The sequence below is a fragment of the Patiria miniata genome, unplaced genomic scaffold, assembly GCF_015706575.1.
Source record: "Patiria miniata isolate m_02_andy unplaced genomic scaffold, ASM1570657v1 HiC_scaffold_29, whole genome shotgun sequence".
Classification (NCBI taxonomy): domain Eukaryota; kingdom Metazoa; phylum Echinodermata; class Asteroidea; order Valvatida; family Asterinidae; genus Patiria; species Patiria miniata.
Window position 1 is genome coordinate 6,868,778 of NW_024037068.1, and position 27,808 is coordinate 6,896,585.

Below are 27,808 nucleotides of genomic sequence, written 5' to 3' on the forward strand. Positions count from 1 at the left end.
ATTCTATGTTGTTTCATAAAAAGGAAACTGAAGTGATGTACTGGGTGTGAATCTGGGTGCAGGCCACATTTTGTGTCCTTGGGCAATCCACTTTACCCCAACTTACCCTTCTACACCCATAGGAATACATGTAAATGGTTACTGGCATACTTTACTTGTAGCAATGGAGCAGCCAGCGATTCAACGGCATCCCATCCCCAGAGGAAATGGACATACATGTAGGCGACCTACTGTAGCAAAATGAGGAATGTCTCCCAAAACCTTGTTTTGCGTAATCGACGCCTGAAGTCGGATATGTACTAGAAAAATCATGTCAAATAGATATCGTGGTTTTTTAAATTTTTATACTAGTCAAGGTATCCAAGATTCATGCTAATTCATTTTTGTTAGGACAAAAATACCCCAAAAGTGTACAAACTGCAGAATGTTTTTCACTGCCGTTGGTGGCGCAATGCAATTTTGTTTTTTCGAAGCCGTTTCTCTCGAAATGAGGTCAGCGAAGTTAGGCGGGACACTGTTGAAATTCCTGCAACATATCTTTCGAATAAATTGAGCTGCAGAAACAAATTTGGTATCATTGGAAAGCCAACGATTTGAACTTTAACATGATGTATGCATCTTGAAAAGTCAAAGGTGGAGATTATTCCTCATTATGATATGACCGGTCATTCTCAGTCTCATGAAGAGAAAGGAAACTGAAGGTACGAGTAAATACTGGCCAAAGGAGCCAAACTTGGCCGAGACCGACTTAACTTTTACTTAAAAGTTGAACATCTCACTAAGCAGGGGCAGCATGCTGTTTCCTTGCAGCTTCAGGTTCATTATATCATCCATGTACTTCTCTGTGACGTCGCGCACATCAGTGAGCAGCATTAATGACTGTTGACAAAGATGAAACAAACCTTAAAGTTATAGTCCATCATTTGTAATTTGTGCATTTTGTTCGTTTGAAGCAACAAAAGTGTTCAAAATCTAAAGAAGGGTACTGAACAACTAACCTGATGAAGTTTCAGCTCAGCTTCAGCTGTATATTCTGAGAAAAACAGCATTCTAGGATCTCAATTTCAAATCAAAAGTTGCTGAATCATGTTTTAGTGAATTGCGCCTGAATTCAGCGTCCGAGACACGTTATCGCTGAGCCGAATGCAGCTACGCGATGTCGCGCACTGATCTGACGAATTGTAGCAACCGGCATGACCGGGGATGCGTGTGCGTCGTGCCAAATCTTGCGCGCGCTTCGCCGAATAACAAAATAAACTACTAATTTAAATTTTCCTACGGTGCGTCTTAAGAAGCACCGTTGGAAAGGCCTTCTTTCGTTGATTACTTCAAAATGACAACTTGCCAGAAAGAATAATTTCACAGGGAGTTTAGTCCCCTTACTATCTTTCAACCAAGTATGTTTTTCAACAATAATTACGCCAGCTTCATTTCGGATAGCTGCAAATGATGGACTATAGCTTTAAGTATCATTTAACAACGTGCCTCAGCAAGGCAGAATGTACAGAAATCTACAGTATGGGCTCCGTGCACAAGTACCCCCTCACTGGTAAGAAAAGGAGAGTTGGGGGAGACCATCAGGAGAGACCATCGAACATATGTGATGCGATCAAGCTAAATGAGTCGTTTGTCGACCCTGGTCAAAACATTTTATTACAGATTTGAAAAGAGCACAATCTCAGCATTCCTGCTGTGAAAACCGCATGCTGATACCATCTTTAGTTCAAAAATTATGGAAGTTGGATCACAAGAGATGTGATGAAGTGATGTGATGAAGTGGCCCTATTTTGGCCTGTATCTCCAAATGACAATTCCCGACAAACGACTCATTTAGCTTGATAGCATCACATATGGCTTTGTGCACATTCAGAATCAAATTCATGCCATGATAAGAATCTTCGGTCGGGTTCCTCTTAACCCTTTCCTTACCATGGGCGACTTTTGTCGACGAGGAAGTACCCCCCTGCTGCTTACCATTGGTGACTTTAGTCGACCAGGAACCCGCACACAGAACACCCTCAACACAGACTTATTCACTACTTTTCAGAAAGGCGGCATGCTGATATGTTTGGCCGCCCATACATCAACCGTATCCGGCTCGTTAGTAAAAACGTCACACACGCGCGCGCACCCATACTGAAATTTGTATTCTTGTGGAGACACTACTTTGTTCTCGTGAAGTAAAGTTTTCGAGTTTGAAAGTGAAGTTTCAAAATGCTCTTATTTTAACCAGAATTAATTTCCTTGGCTGAAATTCGGATTAATATCCCTTTTCTAAAACTCTTCCATTTGCGACGATCAACCCACCTTGGAAATTCCTAGTTTTTGAGTAAAATCCGTACATCTATTTCGTGAAAATCTTGTGGAGATGTATTCATCTATAGAAATTGCCCTTTGGAGACGTATACGATCTTTTGTTCCCTATTGTGTGCACGTCTCCACAGGGCACGGTGTATCAGATCACCACTGATTGCTAGCGCCCATTGGATAAACGCTGGAGTTGCATTTAATAACCGGTTCCATTTTTTGTGCTATGCTACACCGTGTGAAGTACGTATGGTTGAGTTGAAATGATGTCACACTAACGAACAGGATACCAGCTAAAAGAGTGTTTTCGGATTGTTCTAATGGTGCAGTTTATTCATAATGTTACCACTACAAAAACATTTTAAAAAGTGCTTCAGAAGTATCCACGCACAATTGGATGTATGGAGTGCCATTTGGTCAGGTGGTGAAATGGCTTGCAGTTTGATAAATGGGACCAGATGAACAAAACGGCATAACCTTCTTATATTTGCACACATGGACTTCATTTTAACATCTGATAAAAGAGCAAGGTTCAAGGAACATACTTCACACACAACACCTATGATTTTAATCACTCCTTGGCAGTGAAAATCTGGGTTGAAAAAGTGAGTTCTCAACTTGTGGTCCATTTTTCACGCTCTAGTGATTTCTGCATGACTGAGCAAACAATTTGGTCCTGGGGAGAGCCAAGTCAATAATCAAATAATGAAAGGGTAATGACAGAGCAACCTGACCAACCATTATAGGCTACTCGGGTTGTGAAACACCATTTTGGAAAGCCTACCCCCAGGAGATGAAGATTCTTATCAACACTTATTGACTAATCCTTTAATGGGTTCGATAAAGGTGAGAAAGTGACTCTGCCCGAGAGATTCCGAGCACATTATTTCTTTGCTGAATTTGTTCTGTCAGTCCAAAAAGTATTATCATAATAACGTACGTGCAATGTTGATATTTGTTTTATTTTTTTGAACTATGAAAATGGATAAATAAACGGCTGAGAAGATCTATTACTGTCATCACCATCACTTAAAAACTTAATGACTCCCGACAGAGGTCCAAAATGGTGTGTGAAACAAGCACCTTTCTTCAAAAGGGATGTTTTCGTCATGAAAAGTGTGTAATCCGCAGTTTATGCACGTGAACACGCAGTTGTGTTTTACTATACTCTCGAGGACAATGATTTGTGCTTCCCTTTGTCCCTGTAATATAACACTCCCCCGTAGACTAAGCACACAAACTTACTACAGAGGACTGTTTTGAACAAAAGACCCAACTCCCGAGGACTCGAGGAACAAACTTTACACACAACACCTATTATTTTAATCACTCCTTGGCAGTGAAAACCCTTTCTTAAAAGGGCTGTTTTCGTCATGAGACGTGTGTAATCCGCGGTATATGCTCGTGAAGACGCAGTTGTGTTTTACTATACTCTCGAGGACAATGCTTTGTGTTTCCCTTTGTCCCTGTAATATAACACTCTCCCGTAGACTAAGCACACAAACTTACTACAGAGGACCGTTTTGAACAAAAGACCCAACTCCCGAGGACTGAAAGGATCTGTTGTTCTCCCTTTGCGTGTCGGTCCTCGCGGGTTATGTAGAACACGTATCAGTACGCACACGCCGTACGTCCTGTCCACGGGGCTCTCGAGCAGTGGTTAAAAAGCGCCCTCTCTTGTTCACGCACAGAGCCCATTACCTTCAAACTTGGAGTTGCTTACCTTGGGAAACAGGTGCTGCCCTGGGTGATTTATTCTCATGCAAGTCTGCAACGCCTCCACTAACAACTGCTGCTGGGTGGCAACGGTCTCTACTTCTTTCACATCAGGTCGATCTGTGAAAAAAATGAAAACATTAAAAATTTATGTAATCATAATGAAATAGGCTGATCTTGGGTACAGGGATGTGATTGGTCTGTGGCAAAAAAACCTGAAAATTGTATGCATGAAGTGCATTCTCCGGCGATTTGATTTTAGATGCTCTGTGGTGCAATCTGAGGCAATTACTGGGCACTTTCCTCTGAAATTCTGAAGCAGAATTTGTTTTAATTTCATGAAGAATTTTCCTTTATTTGTTAAAACAAACTCTTGTTCTAATAAAGTTTTTTCTGTACTCAAAGTTGAGAACCATGCTGTTCTCCCCAGGATTTGTTCAAACCTGTGGGGGATTTTTTGTGATACAATCACCTGCGAAGCCACGGCGTGGGGCCCCGAAAAATTTTGAATTTTAGAAGCTTTCTGGTGCATTTTAGAGCATTTCAGAGGAGATCTTGTAATATTTTTGTAAAAAAAAAATCAAAATTGTAAACTTAAATCACTTCTGCTTCCGATAACATGCCTTTCAAAATAGCGTCGGTAGTATTGTTGGATAAAAATTATTTCACCATTTCTATATTTGTAGTAAAGCAAGGAATCGTTTATAAATTATACATGTATTTCATGTATTTTGTGGATTATTCTCATTTGCGCCACAAAAATTATCAAGACTAGCTATCAAAAGTGATTAAAACTTGCCTCACCTAATTAAAAATATATTTGAGGTGGGTCATTCCACAATTTTGCTTAACGTACATCACGGCCGCTAGCGCCGCAAACATTCAGTCTGGCCGGCCGTACCGGTACATCGCGCCGTACACACGGCCGGCCCAGCCCAGTATCAGTGTGCATTGCTGCACTGTGTACGGCCCATCCCACGTAGCCGAAAATTCTGCAATTCTGCAGGACTGCAGAAACACGCTACGATGTTTCTCCACAGGTTCAAGTTTTGCAATCTCGTCATTTCAATGGAAAATACATACACAGAAAATGGAGATCACGTTCTGTGAATTAATTTGCAGAAATCCTCTTTTTCCATCGATGGTTGTTTGGTATTTTTACTATTTTTACAATCCAACTTCGGCCGATTACGCACGTGAAAACGAACCTGTGAGTACTTGCAGTAGTCACTGGTTCCGGTCCTTCATCATAGCATTGATTCTGTTAGCACGCGAAGGGTACCAGTGTACCATGCTGCACTCATCTACACACCTGACCAGCACAACACGTGCATCTCGAATACCGACACAGGAACTAGACCTATATAACCACAACCTCGGCCCCGAGCGAAAAATCACATAATCGCACTAATGGCAATGCTTGGTCTTCAACTTCGTTCTCATATTGGGTGTTCAATATACATGTGCGTGCGGCATGTACATATCGATCAACGAATTTTATGTCCGTAACTTCGTAAGTAAATTTCGGATATTTCGGCAAGCAAAACTCATTATGAATAATTAATTAGCACATTCTACCCCCCTATTTTCTCAACGGATTCACACGATTCACGTTGGTGGACTTTTGAGGCCCAAAAAAACGGATTTCCGGAAATAACCGGAGAAATCACATCCCTGTGGGTAGGGGCCATACCCCTTGGCAAAAAAAGAAAAAGAAAACGGAATGCCTTTTTTGGTACAGATAGTTATTCAACCTATAGAGGAGTGAAGATGACTGATGTTAAACCGATACTTCTCATCAAACAAGGTCAGGCCAAGGTCATGTCAAACAAGGTCATGTCAAACAAGGTCAGGCCAAGGTCATGTCAAACAAGGTCAGGCCTTGGCAGATATGGCATGGGGGAAAAACACATGCATGTACATGTAGAACCATTCCTGAACTATTGACCAAATTGCCAGTCAACATGTTTAAACTAGACGTACCGTACATGTAGTACCAGAGGTCATATTAGTTTTTATTACCTGGGATATGATGTAGATAGCAAAAGAAGCAAAAATTAAACGTAGAACCCTTCTGTTATTATCACAGACCCTCACGCATGTCAGGGTGCCTACATGCACTATTGACCTCATTTTCAGTCAATATGTATACACTAGTCTCTAACCAGGGGTTTTACTAAATCTAATGTCAAACAAGGTCAGGCTCTATTGACATCTATTTCCTTTGGCCTAAGGCATCGAGAAATACATACATAGAACTCATCTGTTATCAATCATACATGTAGTCCCTCAGGGTGCCTACATGCACTATTGACCTCATTGTCAGTCAATATGTTAATACTAGTCTCTAACCAGGGGTTTTACTAAATCTAACGTCAAACAAGGTCAGGCTCTATTGACATCTATTTCCTTTGGCCTAAGGCATCGAGAGATACATGTACATTTGTACATACATAGAACACATCTGTCAGAGATGAAACTGGCATATGGCAAAAAAATCGGAAAATATGCCGAAGAAAAATACGTGTCCGAAATCTGGGCCGCGCTGCATTACACACATGTACATGCATGTACAATACACTTCATGCCCAATTTCCGGACACCTGCTCCTGCTTTATTTTCGATTCAAACAAAATTTTACGATGAAAAAAATGGTCAGTGTTTTCATTGCATAAAATGCCCGAATTACGGTTAGAGTAATGGAGTCATCAATAAAGAAGTTCACTTCTTACTTGAGAAAGTCTAGGGAAAAGTCCGAAAGACAAGGTACCGTTCATGGTGCTGTCCATTCAACCACAACTCCACTACTCCACTTGCATTCATACGTGGGGAAAAATCAGGTATTATCGTCTTTCTCATCTAACAAATGCCAGTGAAATGTTTCGCTAATGCTCTCTTCGATATCCTCGAGATAATCATCACGATTTTTAAGGCATTGTATTTTGTATAACTAAATTTGAAACCTCCGAAAATCGCACAACATAATGATTTTATCCACTGGATCGTTCACAAGGCTGCCCGTTCGGGGCCGTTCCCGACCGGCCATGTGCTAGCAGACGGTACGGTGCGGTACGTACGTCCGCTGGTACTCATTGCGTGCAGTACATGCACGCACGTGCGGCACAGTGATTTTTCCATGTCGCCTGTCAATGTTTAACCTTTTGTCCAGCCGGAGAAGGCTCCGATCAGTGTTATGCCCTGTGTTTCTACCGTTGAAACACTCCAATAACGACTGGTGAAAGAGATTAAAACTACGTTCGCGATGATTTTAACGTGCCATTTTCCATCGACTTTTCATCGACTTTTCTTCGAAATTATGACTGAAATAAAATGACATTTTGTGAGAAAAATCCTTACTAAATCAAATTTTGTTGGACACACTGTAAAAAAATCGGAAATTTCGTTGGAAAATTCAAAAAGTCGGTTTTCCGATTAAAATCGGAAAAGTTTCATCTCTGATCTGTTATCAATCATACATCGTACATGCATTATTGACCTCATTGTCAGTCAATATGTTGATACTACCGTAGTCTCTAACCAGGGGTCATATTAGCGTCAAACATGGTTAGGCTCTATTGATATCTATTTCCTTTGGCCTATGACATCAGGAAATGCACATAGAACCCTTCTGTTATCAATCATAGTCCCCCAAGGCGCGTACATGCACTACTGACCTCATTGCCAGTCAATATGTTGATAATAGTCTCTAACAAGGGGTAACACTAGTTCTAGCGTCAAACAAGGTCCTGAAGGCTTTTTTGATATCTATTTTCTTTGGCCTATGGCAATGGGAAGTATTCTTCAGGGTGCACACATGCACTACTGACCTCAGTGCCAGTCAATATGTTTATACTACATTATACAATTGTTGCCTGTTGTGATGGGGTCCATGGTGTTTTGTGCACCCGAGGGTGTATAGTCGTGTTCCCTAACGTTGGGCACTTCGAAGCTTACCCAACTTTCCTCGTGTAGTGTTGCCAAACCTCTTTGTTGACAAACCTCAAATTCATGCAGTAAAATACTGGTACTTTGACCTTATTAATGCATGCTATTTAACCTCTGTGAACTATTTCGGTTTCATAAAATTTAATCCGAAATTCAAAAACGGTGGCGTCCGGAAATTGGGCACAAATTCGCGGAGTGTTCCCTTACGTGGCGCACTTAAATAAATCTCGGAAAATTCCAAATTAACATTTAAGAATTTCTGTTAACTTGATAAATTCTGATAAATCCTTATTATCTCTACTTACATACCCAGCCAGATGTTTGTCAGAAAATTATTTTCTTATTTTTCGGGGCATTTTCAAAGTGTTCACTTTGCACTTGAAAATAAAATCAGAAAATCACCCCAAAATAATTTTTTCTTCTAAATTTGTAACGGGTGAATAAAATCACGATTTATGAACGGGAGTGTTTAGAACTTGATGAAATGTCACTTTCTGTGAAATTTCAGTTAAAACTTTTGCTCTAGGTAGGCGCTACAGGTGAAAAATCAAAGTGCGCCACGTTGGGGGCCGCGCCACGTTAGGGTACATCAACAATACAAAACCCATGGACCCCAATCACGGCAGGCAACAATGGACCGATCCAGTAAGCACCGCCACATTGTGTTCTGACCAATCACAGCCGTGATTTATATCCGACGTGCATGCACTAAAGTCCGACATGCGTGCACGCACGTATGATGCGCGTGGCAGGAAAATGCAGTGTGGCATTGGAGAGGAGCACGTGTTAATTTGCCCACGTGCGCACTGGGCGGAGCTTACTGGATCGGTCCATTGTTTTGTTATACCATGGTAATAGATTCCAAGCGTCTGAAATTGTGGATTTCCTCCAGTTGCCGTGTAGTAATAGCGGAAGTACTATTTTGAAATGATCCGTGATTACTGCACTGTGAATATTCGCACATTTTTTTTTCACTGCACAGAAACACAAATTAATTTACCTTTTCAATGGATAGACCAATCCATTACTCCCTGCCCCGTTACGAGTCAATCACAGCTGTGACCATGTTCTATGCGCGCGCGACCATCCGACATGTGTGCGCGCTGTCTGAAGCCTCTTACCCGGGCTATTTATAGAATAGAATAGAATGCTCCATGGATCACCGAGGGACGCTAGTTTTACTTCAACACGAGATAAAGCGTTCAATATTTGTTTTATAACACTTGACCCACAGATTCTGCTTGGTTTTAATATTTTAAATTATTTAAATCTGAACACAGTTGAAATAAACTTCAATTTCAATACAAAATTGGTGGAAAATGTATTTCTCTCTTCCAAACTACCCCTTCACGAAATGTTTGAACCCAACTCTGCGGCGCGCTCTCTTTGGAACAAAAGGGGCTACGCGCAACGCGCACACCAGCATGCATTTGCACACAAATACCGCGCCGTGGATATAGTACTTTGGTTGCTAATGGTATAGTACTTTGGTTGCTATGGGTATAGTACTTTTGGCCGTGCACAGAAAGATAGCCAAAATAGAAAGTATCATGTGACTCGCTCTCGGCCAATCAAGACACAGAATCTGTGGGCGAGGTATTATAAATCATATATATTGTTGATGTACCCTAACGTGGCGCAGCCCCTAACGTGGCGCACTTTGATTTTTCGCCTGTAGCGCATAGCTAGAGCAAAAGTTTTAACTGAAATTTCACAGAAAGTGAAATTTCATCAAGTTATAAACACTCCCGTTCATAAATCGCGAGTTTATTAACCCGCTACAAAGTTAAAAGAACAAATTATTTTGGCGTGATTTTCCGATTTTATTTTCAAGTGCAAAGTGAACCCTTTGAAAATGCCCCGAAAAATAAGAAAATAATTTTGTGACAAACATCTGGCTGGGTATGTAGGTAGAGATAATAATGATTTATCAGAATTTATCAAGTTTACAGAAATTCTTAAATGTTAATTTGGAATTTTCCGAGATTTATTTAAGTGCGCCACGTTAGGGAACACTCCGCCAAATTGTGCCCAATTTCCAGACGCCACCGTTTTTTAATTTCGGCTTAAATTTTATGAAACCGAAATTGTTCACAGAGGTTAAACAGCAAGCATTAATAAGGTAAAAGTACCAGTATTTCACTGCATGAATTTGAGGTTTGTCAACAAAGAGGTTTGGCAACACTACACGAGGAAATTTGGGTAAGCTTCGAAGTGCGCCACGTTAGGGAACACGACTATATAAAACCAGGGGTCAGACTAGTTTCTTACCAGGGGTCATGATGCAGATGGCAAAGATTAACGCCATCTCCTCCTCCTGGAGTTCCAGCTTGATCATTTTCTCGGCGAAGACAGTGATGCAGTCGGCCATCTTGCTTAGTCCGCCCATGATGCCCACGTCCTTGGTGTAGGCCTGGCCCGGAATGAGCACGCTGGTGAAGGACTTGGTCTCGGGGTTGTACAGGGCTGCCGAAGTCAGCACAAGATACTCCAGGTAAGCGCCTTGAGAACACACAATCCAAAATAATGGTGGGATTAACAATCCAGATATTTGAACCCTAGCCCCCTAGTAGTTCCTCAGGACTACCCTGCTACGTAAATCCAACAGAGTCCAACCGGAGTTTCCTGCTCAATCCACTGTGCCTTGTTTTCAGTTGTCTGCTGAATCCAACGGAGTCCGGTGTTATAATGCGATTCAGTTGCCTGCCGAATCCAACATTTTGCATCAGGAATGTACACCAGGGGTTTATGCTCCATCCAACAGGCTCCATCGGGTATATGATAATAATAATAATAATAATAAAAATAATAACTGGATTTATAGAGCGCCAAATTGCCAAAGGATACAAGGCGCTGAAACAAAGAAAGAAGAACTACAGAAAGAACAACAGAAAAACAACAAGGGCGTACGACCAGCTATGGTGTGGGGAAAAAATGGGTTTTGAGAGCCTTCTTGAAGGTTGGCACAGTATCGGAGTTTCTGATAGGGATGGGTAGACTATTCCACAATCGGGGAGCAGCAATAGAGAAGGCCCGATCACCTGCGAGTTTATTTGTTTTCTGGACAACAAGAAATTTCCCATGAGAAGAGCGAAGGGAGTAAGACCCGGTTCGAATTGAGAGAAGAGAAGAGAGGTAATCAGGGGCATATAGTTGGATCACGTTCAATTCAGCAGGGTTCATATTCGTTTTGAATTGCACACTTCAGTTTGGATTTTGGAAACTGAATACAGTGGAAGGCCGCTATAACGAACACCGTGGGATCCACAGAAATTGTTCGTAATCGCGATCGTTCGGTATAGCGATTTTCACACATTAGTGGCACCCTCTTTTGACCATTCTTATTGTGTAGTTGCATTCAAACCACGGAGTCACAAAATGTGTCCATTAACATTTTCTATTCCGTAGCAGAACTTAACCAAGTACGCCCTGGTAGTTACTGAAAGACGACTTCGAACACGTGCGACTATTGAATCATGTAATTACACAGTTTTTTAGCTTACATTGGTGGCTTCTTTTGACTATTCGTTGGGGAAATAATAGCCATTTGTCGCTCTTCGGTTGACATTTCCAACAACAATGTTTGGTACGTCTTGTACACAAAATTTGGGAGCCAAGGCTGATGTTCGGTATAGCCGAACGTTCGGTATATAGCGGTGTTCGGTATAGCGACGTTCCACTGTACAGTAAACTCCTGTCAAGTCCAACCTCAAGGGAATGGATAAGATGTTGGCGATGGGTTCAAATGCCCCTCCCAGTGAACTGCCCTAACTCTCACTTTGTTTAACCGTTGAGCAGGTACTGGTGCACGGGGTCCATTCATAACCGAGAATTTATAGATTTTTACGTCATAATACGCGATTTACCGTTTACAGCAAACAGCAATGTATCATCCCTACTAGGAACAAGCAATATCTGTCGCACCTTTGGCGAGAATGGTGTTAAAGCAACCCCTCCTTCCTACCTTTTACCACAGCCGCTTGGTCTTCCCACGTCAGCGACCGAAATCCCGGCAGGCATTTGGCGAAGGTGGTCATGTTCTTCAGCACCATCACCATAAGTTCCATGACGTGCTTGAAAACCATGTCGTCAAACTCTGGCTCCTCACCACCGTTTTCATGCGCCTCTGCACTTGAATCTTCTGCACTACTTCCATCATCCATCAGAAGTTTAGAACTCTCATGTTCTGCGCTTCTTCCTGTCCTTAATCCCCGGTCGTCAGCTGTAACTGGTAGGCCTTCGTTTGGGTCTTGGGGAAGACTCCAGAGATCAGGACGGGCGTCGAGAGTGTCGGGCATGTCAAGAGCTACCTGTCGAGTCCTCTGCAGGGGTGAAGGCGGTGGGTAAGGTTTCAGGCCCTCACATGGGTCTGCTTGGGGACCAGCGAGGGTGGAACATCCAAGATCCGAGCTGGATCTGATCAACGTCGCATGGACGGCTCCGTCCTCTGCGGCGCCCTCAATGTCCTGATTGACCGTTGAGGGCAGTCTAAGACTGGTCTTCGATGGGCTGTGGGATACAGACGACTGGCAAACCCAGGAAAGGCAACGAGTCGAGGACGGATCCTGATTACACGGTGTCTGCCTCTCCTGTCCAACTGCATCACTTCCAAGATCCATCAGGGCAAGCTGATCGGCACTCCAGGGGCAATCAGGACTCTCTACGAACCTACGATGAGGCGAGTTTCCACTCGACGCGGTTTGAGCTTGATCGGGATCGAGAGAGCTAAGCGGTGGAAACTCAGAATTGGGGAGTACACTCTGTTGCTTGTGAGGTTTTAGGGTGTCCTCATCCAGATCCCTGACGGCTTTGTCCGTGGCGTCTCCGCCAAACGTCCTCTTTGCTGGACTACTTGCAGTTTTCGATGCAGCTTCACTGGCGCTGTCCCGCTTAGGCTCCTCATCCTTGGGCTTCTGCATGCTAGAAGTTGCTTTTCTCAAAGACTCAGAGACTTTTTGTTGGACCTCCTCTGGAACACGCTCCTATTAAATAAAACACCCAAAATCAGTTACATTAGGAGTATTTTTCTTGCACATTGTCCCAGAATTGGCAGTTTTATGCACTTGAGTTGGTTGCCCAACGGTCCCACAAGTCCCAGCGACTTTTACACACCTTTTGCTTTTTGACGTATTTGGTAGGATTATGGTGAGGAGCTCTATTAGGGCTGTGCATGTTCAAAAACTTTAGTATCTGAATAGTGAAACTTAGATTCGATTGAATATTCAAATATTCGAAATGCGCCTATCAAGTTTAACACGTGCTTGCCTAAACTGCTTGCGCTAATCAGAAATTTGCACGTGCCCGTCAGGAATGTAACATGTGCCAGGTGCGTGCACTCAAAACAGTTGAAATTTGCATGCGCCGATCAGGAGAACTGGGCCCGCAGATCTGAATTTGCGTGTGCCTGTCCAAATTGACAATTATGAGCTTAAAGGGAATATACATCATTTGCTTTTGCTGTAATTTTCAGAAATGGATGGAATTGGGGGTTTGGAAATATATAGCAAATATAGTTACACTGACTCTTTTGAGGTATTGGGTTCGCAAATGCTATAAAAACCAAGAAAAACAATCATTTTCCTGTAGTCTGGTTCCCTGACTCCATATAAGAAGAAACAAAGCAGTTTACATACATTGGGGAATTGTAAGGTCAGGGAACCAGTCTAGCTGGCTTGTACCCGTTCATAGGGTGTGTAATCGATTGCAAACAAGTGTGATGGTCAAGTGGGGCCAGTATTTGAAAAAAAGCCAGTTTTTTCCAACGCTGGTCGGCCGACCAGCGTTGGAAATTGATACAAAAATACCACTTTTCTTGAAAATGACAGTATACCAGGTGCCATGATTTTACAGGATGCTTTACACTGTCATTCACTAACAGTCCAGCAAGGTATTTCAAAATGATTTGGTAGTTTTATTTTTTGATGTTTGCAAATGTTGTATTTTCCCTTTAATAATAAAACATTAAGAACATTATGTTACATTTTTACAAGGTACCGGTAGTTAACAAGTACCGTAGTCTATGGAATATCCCCTTGCACTTCAAGGGTCTTTTATGTGTGAGCAGATTCGGTGATTAATTATATGCAAAACAAGACTGTGTCTTGACCTACAGATTCTGACCATTGAATCTGCGGGCGCCTTCCATCGGGTCTTCCGTAACCCGTTGTTGTGTTACAAAAACATGGCAGTCAAATTGACCGATCAACAGTTGCCTCCACATTTCTAATCGAAATGACGTCACAACTGCTACAGTTGACTCCGATTGGCTGTCGCGCGAGGTCGCATAAATTTGAATGCTGGGATATAGCAAACATTCGACATGTGGCTCTGCACACGTCTGATTGTCAGATTAGGGCAAGTTGGCGCAATAACTATTGTTGATCATTGGTTAACCATAGCTCGACTGAAGTTAGCCCGAACTCTGTTTAGTTTACGATGGTTGACTACGCTAGTCGACTTTTTGGAACCAGCCTACTGGGGCTGGTTACATCGCTGGTAACCAATAGCCACGCGCATTCATAACTTAAAGCAGGGAGCCAGGATCCAGACATTTTGACCAGCGTTTGACGAGACGTTCGCACGTTGCTATTAGTGCGCAGGCGTAAGGTACATGTACGTCACAAATCAACCACTAGTCGACTAATGGTCCTGCCCGAACTTGGCCCTAGCTGACAAGCTCATGTAGTTGAACGATTTGAAAGATGCAAACTTATAACATTACAACATCAGAGATTTTTCTCTTCATTATTTTGAGACCATTCGCAATTTGTTTTTTGGATATTCAAATAGGAAATATGCTACCCGGAATATTCAGTGGATAAGCATATCTTAAATCAGGGTTCCCACAGAAATCGTATAAAATGATATTTCGTGACTTTCAATGACTTTCCATGACTATCCAGGATTTTTCCAGGACAAAATTAGGGTTTTCCATGACCAATTCCTATGTTGTTTTGCCATTTTTGGAGCCTAAATACATGTACGTGTTCAATACACTAGCCAGTCATCACCCTGAAAACAGGTCTACATCTAAGTGTGCCATCCGATGCTCCAACTTTTTCATGTTTACCTTACATGTCACCAAACACTTACATGTACAAGGCATCCTGTCAGTGTCTTCCTACGTGTAGCATTTCATGATACTACAAAGCTTGGAACACAACAACTATAGAAACTGCATCTACATGTAATCATACACTAAATTTATGCAACCAGAACTGAGAAAGGCAATTAGCCAAACAGTACGCATCATCACGTATGGGTTGTGCTGGATTCCATGACTTTTGGGGGAAATATCAACTTTCCATGACTCTAAATAAAGAAAGGTTTGCGGAAACACCATGTACGAATAATTTCTCAACTATAAAGAAAATGGTTCTGAAAAGAACCAGAGGTATAAACTCGACCTTCCGGTCAGTATGCTCTGACCGTCTTCAGGAGAGCATACTGACCGGAACAGTCAGAGCATATTGACCAGAACGTCGAGTTTATACCTCTGGTTCTTTTCAGAACCATTCTCTTAGTTGAGAAATTATTCGTACATGGTGTTTCCGCAAACCTTTCTTTATTTAGTATCTCCACCATGCAAAGCCTCAAATCTTACTTTCCATGACTCCTTGTTTAAAAAAAACACAATTCCTTTTCCATGATAGCTTTAAATTCAAGGATTTTCCACGACTTACTGTGGGAGCCCTGGATATAAGTTCGGCACGGCCCTGATTAGAGCCATGAACGGGTCCTCACCTTCTGTGCCTTGACGTACTCCTCAGCTTGTTTGTACATGGCCTTGATCTTCGCCGCCAGTTCCAAGTGTTGATCCACGATCTCCTGGTCCAGAGACGATGACGCGTCCGACATCGAGCTTTGCGGATCCAGGCTGGATGACGTCGAGTCACTGATGCTCGCTACGCACGCCAGAGGATCCATGCTCCCTTGGGGCTCCTCTTTGCTCGGACTCTGCGTGATGGGTTTGACTTTCTTGATGATGGGCTTCCTGGTCTTGATCCTGTCTTTGTCCCATAATCCTTTGAACAATTTAGGATTAAACCAAAACAAAATCAGGGTTTGACTTTCTAGATGATGGGTTTTCTTGTCTTGATCCTTTCTTTGTCCCATAATCCTTTGAAAAATTTAGGATTAAACCAAAACAAAATCACGGTTTTGACTTTCTTGATGATGGGCTTTCTTTGCTTAATCCTTTCTTTGTCCCATAATCCTTTGAAAAATTTAAGATTAAAAACCAAAACAGAATCACGGTTTGACTTTCTGGATGATGGGCTTCCTTGTCTTGATCCTTTCTTTGTCCAATAATACTTTAAAAAATTTAGGATTAAACCAAAACAAAATCACGGTTTGACTTTCTTGATGATGAGCTTTCTTGTCTTGATCCTTTCTTAGTCCAATAATCCTTTGAAAAATTTAGGATTAAACCAAAACAAAATCACGGTTTGACTTTCTTGATGGGCTTCCTTGTCTTGATCCTTTCTTTGTCCCATAATCCTTTGAAAAATTTAGGATTAAACCAAAACAAAATCGCGGTTTGACTTTCTTGATGATGGGCTTTCTTGTCTTGATCCTTTCTTTGTCCAATAATCCCATAAAAACAAGGAAATCAACTGATCCAAGGAAAAAATCATGCCTGAAGCTTGAGACAAAATTTTGACTTTGTTTCAGAAAAAAAATCTTGATACAGGTATGTGACGAGATAGAACGAGATGAGCCGTAATTTTTTTTCTCTAATTAGGATATGATATATCACTCAGTTCAAAATCGAGAGGCGTGGCATGTGCACTCGAGTTGAGTCGAGCCATTTGCCTGTAATGAATGACTCGTCTAGTTGACATGGACATGCATGGAGCCATTTCAGGCATTTTACATTTGAGTAGGACTCGTGGACTCGAGTCGTGGACTCGGATCATGATGGACTCGAGTCATGGTACACAAATATTGAGTGGCTCAGTGTCAAATGGGAGGAATATTATCGCAAGGTAAAATCTGGACTTTTTTTAGCCCAGTGAAATGAAAAAATGTCCAGATTTTACCAAGCGATAATATTCCTCCCATTTCACAATTTAAGACCACTCAATATTTGTTTCATGTAACTGACATATAGATCCTTGTCATTTGATTTACAGTTAAATAGAACTTCTATTGCAGTACAAATTTGTGGGAAATGTATTTCTCTCTTCCAAACCACCCCTTCACGAAATGTTTGAACCCAACTCTGTAGCTACTGGCTCTTGGCAACAATACGCGCTACGCGCAATGCTCAACATGTACACCAGCACTAGAAGCAGACGTTTGCACACAAATACCGCGCCATGGGACAAGGATGATCCTACCTGTTGAATAGCAAATCCCATTCACTATGGGCGAAAGGGACTTTTTGAGCCCATTCTTGAATGGGAGCAGATCCTTGTCATTTGATTGGTGGAACTAACATCATGTGACTTTCTTTATTACTCCCATTCACGCCGGGCTCAAAAAGTCCCATTCGCCCATGGTACACGTAAATGGGATTTACTATTGAACAGTTAGGATCAGTCTTGTTCCAAGACGCGGTATTTGTGTGCAAATGCATGCTGGTGTGCGTGTTCAGCGTTGTATTGTTCCAAAGAGCCAGCGCTACAGAGTTGGGTTCAAACATTTTCGTGAAGGGGTGGTTTGGAAGAGAGAAATACAATTTTGTAGTGAAACCAGTTCACTCATATCAATTTTGTAGTGAAATAATATCAAATGACAAGGATCTACCGTATATATGTCAGTTATATAAAACAAATATTGAGTGCCTTTAAATTGTGAAATGGGAGGATTATTATCGCTCGGTAAAATCTGGACTTTTCCAGTTCACTCGGCTTCACCTCGTGAAATGTGAAAGTCCAGATTTTACCTTGCGATAATATTCCTCCCATTCCACGCTGAGCCACTCAATATTTGTATATCGTGCGATGTGAGTTCCACCAATCAAATGACCAAGATCTGTATGTCAGTTATATAAAGTCGACTCGTGGACTCGAGCCACAGACTCGAGTCATGGACTCAAGATGACTCGAGTCGTGCCACTGACTAGAGTCGATTCACGGATCCAACATTAGGGGAGCAGGTTGGCGTAGCAGTACTTTCCTTGCTTTCCACCACCAACCTGGGTTCGAAACCCGCCTGGGCCAATATGTGGATTGGGTCTTCAGTCCCTGCCTGATTCCGTGCGTTTTCCTCTGGGCTTTTCCTCCCACCTTAGAGGTGTAATTTCTTCTTATTTCTTCTGTAACTTCTTCTTATTGTCTTCTCTCTAAAGGTCTCTTCAGGCTTGCGAGCTACAGTGCTTAGGGTACTTTTGACAAATCCTTGGTTTCATTACCAGAAAGAAATTTAAAAAAAAATTAAGTTATAACACTTCTGATACTCACTGTCAACCTGCATGCCGACCTCCAGGCATTTCTTCATGCGGCAGCCGCCGCAGTGCCGCCGCATGTACAGGTCCATCACGCACTTGCCGTTGGAGCCCATCTCGCACCTGAGGTCGGCCATCTTGCGGGCGTTGCGCCGGAAGAACGTCTTGCAGCCCTCGCAGGTCAGGGCCCGGTAGTGCATGCCGTTGGCCCGGTCACCGCAGACCACGCACAGGGGCACTTTGGTCTGATCGTCAGATGTACACGTGAGTCCTCCTTCTGCCATTGTTTCCTCCCTGAATAATAATAATTGTTGGTATTTATAAAGCGCACGTATCCACCAGGACTGGTGCTCAAGGTGCTACATCATTATCACCCCTGCTCATTGGGCCCGTGAAACATTCCAAATACCATCTCAGCTCCCTGGGGAGTATACAGCTCGATGCAGCCTGTTAGGCGCAAGGAAGCTAATTCAATCACAATAACCATCTCTGCCCTCACAGGTACCCATTTACTCCTGGGTGGAGAGAAGCAATGGGTGACAAAGTGCCTTGCCCAAGGGCACACGCACCATGACCTCAGGTACCGGTAGGTCTCTATGCACGAAAGTGAAACATTCATTATTTGTTGTTTACAACACCTGAATAAATCCTCGTCATCTAAATGGTCAGAGCCTCTAACTAAACCTGTGTGCAATGGAACTTCCATTTACAAATGTACCATGTTTACCGTGGAATGGAACTTACAGCTGCGCTGTGCGTTTGGACGAATAATTCAATGACACATGATCAACGACCCACCGATCAGAAGGCGGCAATTTATTCAGGCGTTGTACTACTGAATAGTCAACTAGACAAGCCCAACCGTGGATCGGCTACCATTTCCACACAGGTCAAGGCCCAGTAGTGCATATCATGAGCCCGATTGTCAGACCGTCAGTTATGTACATTGTGCATGGTTGACTGCATGTACTTCTCACTTGAACTCCCGGTAGCTCAATATATTGTAGTTAACCCCTTCTGAAAAGGGCTTGAAAAGCAAGTACATGTACACGTGCATTTTTGTTATGAAAAGGTTTGCCCTGTTGGTTTGTGTTTGTCACTGTTTTTGAGTAAATATTTTTGTTTTTTTAATTCTCATGCGTGAACCTACAATGCCGTACATACATGTACAACATTATTTTGCAAGCAAGACAGATCTATGATTTTTTTTCTTTCAAGGCAATTGTCGAAGGGTATTCAAGATGAAAACTGACTCGGAAGTATATCGCAATTACAAGATTGCACCAGATTGTTTTTGTAAAAAAAGGTTGTTTCAAAATCATATCAACAAAGAAGCAGGCGTAGTACAAATTCATCTTGTTAAAGGGAAAATACAACATTTGCAAACATCCAAAAATAAAACTACCAAGTTTTTACGAAATACCTTACTACATGTAGGATGTTGGTAAACGACAAACAAAAGCATCCTGTAAAATTATGGCACCTGGTGTGAAGTCATTTTCAAGAAAATGGTATTTTTGTATACATTTCCAACGGTGGTCAGCCAACAACCGTTGGAAAAACCTAACTATTTTTCAACTACTGCTTCAAATTTACAATTTTTCAGTCCAAATTTTGTTTGCTATTGGTTACATGTTCATGAATGGGTGCAGGCAGGCCAGCTACACCTGTTCCCTTACTTTAAAATTTTCCGGCATCTATAAATTGATACATTTCATCTTTAGTGGAGTCAGGGAACCAGACTACTTGAACATTTTCGTTTTTCTTGGTTTTTCCAGCATTTTCGAACACAAAACTTCAAACATGTCAGTGTAACAGTATTTGATCTACATGTACTATACTAACCACTCAAATAGTTCATTTCTGAAAATTACAGCAAAACCCAATGATGTACATTCCCTTTACATTGTAAGGCAGTTGACAGAGTACAGGTAGTTCAAGTTTTGGCACTTCTGATCATGGGTTGGAATCTGGACTAAAGATTTATGTACTGCGGAAAATATCCGGAATTTACCAAAGCACTCGGACTCGGACTTGAGTCCGAGTTCTGTGAGAAATATTTATGACGTTTCTTACATCTGCGTCGACTGTACAATGTATGTGTGCCTGAACACTCTTGCAGGGTGAGTCAAAAAGAAAGTGACCAAATTAGAAAAGCATATTTTTAAAAATATGTAGCTCGCTCCATTTCATAAAAAAAACATAGTGATAAAGTACATGTACATGTTATTGACTAATAACTGCAAACATTTCATGTGATTCGCATGTATACTCAATTCCCAAGTTACATGTATTTGTCTACTGAAATAAAAAGATCACGAAATTCGGCTTTCCACCACTGATGATCTACCATTTTATGAACTGACGAATACCCAATAAATACAATAAAACATGGACGTTTTCCATCTCAATGAATGAATAAAAACTTGTAAAGGAAAACAGACAAAAATGGCCATTAGCATTTCAGATACAAGAGTGTAGGCCTACTTTGTTCTCCATATTCAAAGCACAAAATCTGACTGAAAAAATAATTCTCAGTCTTGACTCAAATGATTAAAATCCAATTTGTATTTGAATGACTGTGTGTAATCTGTAATTCTCACTCAGCTCAATAGCTTCTAATGGCATTGCATGGACAGCCATAAAAAATGAGTTGTTTAATAGTGAAAAATGCATATTAGGGCCTATAACTCTGATAGCATGGATCAATTTCAATAATTGTTTTTTTAATCAGATGAGTGGAAGAACAGGCTCTTTCAATAATAAGGTTTTTGCCCTTCACCGACATATAAAGACTGTTTAAAGGCCTACTCAGTGTGTTACCTCCCGAGTGAAAGTTGGCAAAAAATCACTCGGTTGGCTTGTTTAATAGTGAAAAATGCATATTAGGGCCTATAACTTCTAACATTGTCTAATAGCATGGATCAATTTCAATAATTGTTTTTTTTTTATTATTCAGATGAGTGGAAGAACATGCTCTTTCAATATTAGGTTTTTGCCCTTCACCGACATATAAAGACTGTTTAGGCCTACTCAGTGTGTTACCTCCTGAAGTGAAAGTTGGCAAAAAATCACTCGGTTGGGACTCAAACCCACGACCTCCTGCTTTCTAGTGCAGACGTCTTACCACTCGAAAACAGATCCCGCAAGCTTGGTGGTTTTCAAAATAGGGGGCCTATACCACGAAGATGCTGTAGTTTAGGAATACCTTTAAAGGGAATATACATCATTTGCTTTTGCGGTAATTTTCAGAAATGGATGGAATTGGGGGGTTGGAAATATATAGCAAATATAGTTACACTGACTTTTTTGAGGTTTTGGGTTCGAAAATGCTATAAAAACCAAGAAAAACAATCATTTCCCTGTAGTCTGGTTCCCTGACTCCATTTAAGAAGAAACAGAGCAGTTTACATACATTGGGGAATTGTAAGGTCAGGGAACCAGTCTAGCTGGCTTGTACCCGTTCATAGGTGTGTAATCGATTGCAAACAAGTGCGATGGTCAACTGGGGCCAGTATTTGAAAAAAAGCCAGTTTTTTCCAACGCTGATTGGCCGATCAGCGTTGAAAATTGATACAAAAATACCACTTTTCTTGAAAATGACAGTATACCAGGTGCCATGATTTTACAGGATGCTTTACATTGTCATTCACTAACAGTCCAGCAAGGTATTTCAAAATGATTTGGTAGTTTTATTTTTTGATGTTTGCAAATGTTGTATTTTCCCTTTAAACGATTTTAACATACATGTACACGTGTACATGTGTATCTCCTTAACTAAAAAAAATCTGCGTCTGAAAAAGTGTGTAAAAGTTGTATTTGGTCCAACCTGTATACATGTACATGTAGTTCTACTATACAAGGTGGACCAAAAAAGTGCAAAGTAAATTTCCAACTAATTTAAGAAAAAAAAATATGACAGTACATTTTGGAACTCAAAGACAATACTGCCAATTAGTGGCTGTTAACTTGGCTTACTGGTTTTGTTTTTTTCTCTCTCTCTCTATCCAATCTTTCTGATATGGTGTAGCCTTTAGTCAAGTCCCACGTGCTTACACGGATACGTGACGCACCCCGGATGCTGACACGTAAAAAGACTAGCATGAGCGGTGAAGCCGCGAGGGCCTTTACCATCTCGTGGAGAACGTTTATGTTTTTCTTTACATTTGTCTACCGATTTGGTAGACATGCATATAATGCATTACCCGTTGTGAATTGACCAATAAAAATGCAGAATTACTAACGTAAATCAGCCGTTGTCTGGTGCTGTTGCTGGTAACCGCAAACCACCGTTGGATGATTGGTTTATATTGCTTGATTTATATTACGTGAATAAATGAATAAGTGATTAGTTCCACGAGATAGTAAAGGCCCTCGCGGCTTCGCCGCTCGTGCTAGTCTTTTTACGTGCCAGCATCCGGGGTGCGTTACGTGTCCGGATGGTCCGGGTATAGGCGCGTGGGACTTGACTAAAGGCTAGATACATGTATGGTGATGATGACAATCATTGATTGGTTTCTTCCCTGACGTGGTGGTTGCCATGGATAACCTCTGCCAGTAACCTTTTCTCTTACTTAGTATGCTTTCATTTCGCTGGAGGTCGTCAAAGTAAACAGGGCTCAATTTTCACTTCAGATGAAAGTCTACATGTACATGTACTAGCCAACAGGGCTATTGCTCACTTTCTTTTGATCAAACCCAAAGGCATTTTTACAAGAGGAAGAAACAGTGGAAATGTGATATTAAGCTGGCAGAAAGCACTAGATACCCATTCTACATCCAGGCATGCAACTGGGAAGTAACAAAAAAAGAGGAAATTCAAATCTTTCCAAGACTTTGTGCAGTGTTTTTCTATTTTCAATGGCACACATTGGAAGTGAAAAAAGAGGAAATCAGCTGATCCGAGGAAAAGTTGCATGCCTGTACATCGGTGACAGCTCGATTGTCCGAAGGTTTGTTAGTCCGAAGGTTCATTAGTCCAAAGGTTCGTTAGTCCGCAGGTTCATTAGTACGAATGTTCATTAGTCCGAAGATTCATTAGTACGAATGGCTAATTTGTCGGGGGAAAAAAGAAGATTTCAATACTTTGAATGTTCCAAATCTGAACAGATGATAAAGTTTGATAGTCGGAATCGACAATAACGTTCAACAATCCAAATTGACAGCACTTAACATTATTGTAAATTCCGACTATTGAACATATTGTGCGGTGCTTTCAGATTAATGAACCTTCGGACTAGTGAACTTTTTTTTCATTTCGGACTATTGAACCTTCGGACTTATTAACCTTATTGTAAATTCCGACTACCGAACCTTCAGACAAAAGAACCTTCGGATTATCGAACCTTCAGACATTGGGCGGACCCCACTAAATAAATCACTAGACTCAGTGTAGCAGTCTACAGCCTGTCTCCAAAAAAAATGGTACAATCAGAAAAAAAAATTGGTTAAATATGAAATTTTAAAATAAGTCATTCTTACTTGGCATAACATTTAAGAACAAAGACTGGGCTTTCCAATAGTGTTTGTTTGATCTTATTTGCTAAAATTGTCAATTCAGAGATATAATCAATTTAGTGCGATACACCAAAATCGATTTTGTGCCACTTTTATGCACGGGCAGAGCTGTTTTGAGTACTGTGCCATGCTGTCTTGAAGCTCACAAAAGATTGCAACTTGGCAAAAGAAACAAACTTGATTTTTGTGTTCCGCAGTAAACCGGAGTTATCTCTGGATTGACAAAAGTAAATGAGATGAAACAAAAAGTATTGGAAAGCCTGGTCTTTTTTCTTTAATGTGATGCTCAAAACGATTGAGCATCACATTAAATGGTACAATCGTTTTCGATTGTACCATTTTTTTTTAGACAGGCTGTATAGTGCACATTTGGATGGCTGACATGAGCTTCGGGAAATATTGGCAAAGTCCTATATTTCCAGTGTTGTATTCGAGTCCCTGCAAGTCCATCACAAGTCCTTCATCAGTCTCAAGTCAAGTCACTAGCTATTCAAATGAACTGTAAAAACAGTTCCTTGTCGTTGTTCATCCAGTTGTGACTGGCTTTATGAAAGGACTTGTGAAAGGACTTGTGATGGACTCGAGTACGACACTGCATATTTCCTACAGTACTTTAACTCTTTCAGTGCCAAACTCGTACATGTACGGTACGAGGTACATTATATTTGTTAGTACAAAAGCGCCAACCTCGTACATGTACGAGGTAATGTTCGTACTTAAAATTGCCAAACCTCGTACATGTACGAGGTAGAGTAAATATGTTATCAAAAGGGGGCGCTCTTGCTCTTTCTAATGGTACCATTTTCATGCATGTACGACCTGTATTTATTTTTTCATTCGAGTTCTTGCGAGAGGGTGCAGCACTAAATCTCGTATTTTCTGCAAAAAGTGCGGAATTCCCCTGTGTTCAGGCCAGTGTTGCAGGGTGTATCACTATGTTTGTGACTACTTTTGACTTTCCAATATATCAAGGATATACATACATGTACCACAGAGCAACAACAACAAATTTAGTGAGTAAAACTTATTTACTTTTTTTTTATACAGAATTTCGAACAATTAACAAAAACGCTCGAAGTTGGGCACTTTAGGGTTAAACTTTTCAAATTTCGCGAGCACTGAAAGAGTTAATTGACCCCTTATTTCTGTTGAACCTATAACATGCATTGTACCTGTACAGGCTGAGTAAAAAAAAAAAGGAACCCGAATTGCGGGACCAATTTTTGAATGAAGTTTTGCCTGTAGCACTTTCAAAATCTAGAGTATGAAAGCCCAGTCATTTTAAGCTTTCTTTTACATGTATCTGTAAAAGAATCTTTCAAAGTAAAAGAATCTTTCAAATCAATGTACTTTTCACGTTACGGAATTTTGCACACAAACACCATTTGTGTTCAAAATTCAGAATCGAAAACGATTCGCATGCCGTGAATTGTTTTTCGTTTTGCTGAAAGAACACTAACCTTTTTTTGTGATCCGTGGACAGAACTTTAAAACAGTGTTTGTGTTCAAAACTCCGTAACTTGAAAAATACATGAGTGATTTGAATGATTCTTGCACTAAAAGAAAGCTCATTGATTGGGCTTTTCATATCCTAGATTTTGAAAGTACTTCAGGCAAAACTTCATTCAAACTTCATTGAAAATTAGTCCCGCCATTGGGGTTTCAACTTTTTTTTACTCACCTTGTACAGTCATTTGTGTACATGCCATGTACATGTATAGGGGCAAATTGAACTGATTTTTAATATTGCATACAATATAATTTCACGTAGTTACAGGATTTCATGAAATGTATTGTGTTCATGCTTTAATTAACATCTGTTCCCTTGATTAGGCCCAAAAAAAATATATTCGGTCTCTGGTCAGACCAAAGTTCCGAAATTTTTTTTTTTGCTTTTTTCTTTTTCTTCAAGCTTGGATTGTACAGACAAGGTGGGGTACTATTTTGCTTTTTTGGTGTCCTCATGTACATTGGTGTCCTCCATAATTTGCCTTGGTGCTTTTGATCATTTGCCTTGGTGCAATTTCCCATTCCTTGGTGCTCTTTGGTAAAAAAAATTGTTGGAGCTACCGCGGAACATTTTGAAAAAAAAATGATTGACGCGCATGATTAAAATCGACGCGCGCGCTGACCAGAGACCGACTTATTTTTTTTTTGGCCTTATAGTGGTAGGATTATTTTTACAAAGGTCTGATCTGGGCGGAATTCCTCCCCCCCCCTCAACTTTTTCCACGATAGCCTTGAAAAAAAAAAACATTTTCGCGACCCGAGCTGACTTTTTAGCCTCAAGCCTTGCTCATCTTTTGATACCAAAAACATAAAATTTCTGGCGCTATGCGCCATGAAAACTAAATTTTCCCATATACGTAGTGTACAAAGACCAGAATTACCATTCGTGCATATATGAATAATTAATTAGCCATAATTCCATAACCCTTTGATCTACATGTATAGTCTTGAAATTTCTTGGGTATGTTTATGAATAGTTGTTCTATGCATGTACCGAGTTTCAAAATTTATGGCCGAGATCTTAGGGAGGAGGGCAGAATCCCCCCACCCCCTGGCTGAGAGATGGTCAAAATAGCCTGGCCCTATTAGGGTTAAAGCATCAATAGTTTGACGGAAACAGATGTACTGGTCTTGCAAGGCCTGTGTCCAACTTACAAATTTACCTTGTAAATACTACGGTAGCACTGACTTCAAGGCTGTGTACTTGTATGTGCTGTATCAGCGTGCCACGTACAGCTGGCCTAGGGCCGAGGAGCTGGCCATACGGGCTACTTTGCGAAACCCCGATCCGATTGCACGCACAAAGCCCGCAATGCATTCACACGCACTGCTCTTACCGGTAAGTGAGAGTCCCATCCCGCGTATGAGTTTCTTTACACGACGTCAGAAATTCATGTAAATGAGCAGGGGGGGGGGGGGGATGAGTGGGTATGCAAATTACTAGCTACATTGTATGAATAGCGTATGATTCTCAACAGCCAATCACGTCGCAGATCAAATATTGTTGTTTGGTTTAAAGGGAAGATACAACATTTGCAAACATCAAAAAACAAAATGATAAAATTATCACGAAATACCTTACTGGATTGTTAGGGAATGACAGTCTAAAGCATCCTGTAAAATCGTGGCTCCTGGTGTGCTGACATTTTCAAGAAAAACTCTATTTTTCCAACGCTGGTCGGCCGACCAGCGTTGGAAAACACTGGCTTTTTCAAAAACTGTTCATATTTTTTCATATTTAGTTATTCTGCATTTTCTTTGCAATTGATCACACACCTGTGAAGGGGTACAAACCTGCTAAAGTGATTCTTGGACCTTACCATTCCCCAAAGTCTTTACGTTTCTCCGTTTCATCTTAAGTGGGGTCGGGGAACCAGACTACAAGAAAATGATTGGTTTTCTTGGTTTTTCCAACATACATGTAAACAAGCCCCAAAACGTGAAACAAGTCAGTTGAACAATATTTGCTATAACATACTAATCCTCCAAATCCATTTATTTCAGAAAATTGCAGCAAAAGCAAATGTTGTACATTCCCTTTAACCCAAAACGGGCGTGCGCATGACACTATACCCAAGCCATGTTTCTAAACAGCATGTGTCTCAGATCCCGCTCAATCGTAAGCAGCTCATTCTCCGCAAGTTACAGAGTTTGAATCAAGGCTGTGATCCTTCGGAGCATGGGTTTTGGACTCTCACATGGGGGCATGCATTATGGGCTTTGTGCATCTGTTCAGATCGGGGTTTCGCCGTGTTGAGCCAAACGCGCGCTACTTTTTTTTGTAACTGATAAAGCACATACCGGTTCATGTACACAACCTTGCATTCAAGGCAATGTAAATACGTACATTTGGGTGCAGCAGGTTTAACAATGAGGTGGGGTGGTCCAACATCTACAGAAACATCTCTGCACCATCAGCCCCTG

At 41.2% G+C, this 27,808-nt stretch overlaps 1 protein-coding gene across 1 annotated transcript; it reads right to left on the minus strand.

Moving 5' to 3' along the window:
- Positions 1-386: 386 nt before the first annotated feature.
- LOC119735801 (vitamin D3 receptor B-like) lies at positions 387-27,808 on the minus strand. The gene is made up of 7 exons (XM_038209740.1): positions 27,732-27,808; positions 18,375-18,652; positions 15,712-15,992; positions 11,933-12,950; positions 10,240-10,470; positions 4,031-4,143; positions 387-879 (listed from the first exon to the last, which is right to left on the minus strand). Coding segments are annotated over exons 1-7 (2,043 nt in total). The 5' UTR covers positions 27,734-27,808; the 3' UTR covers positions 387-759.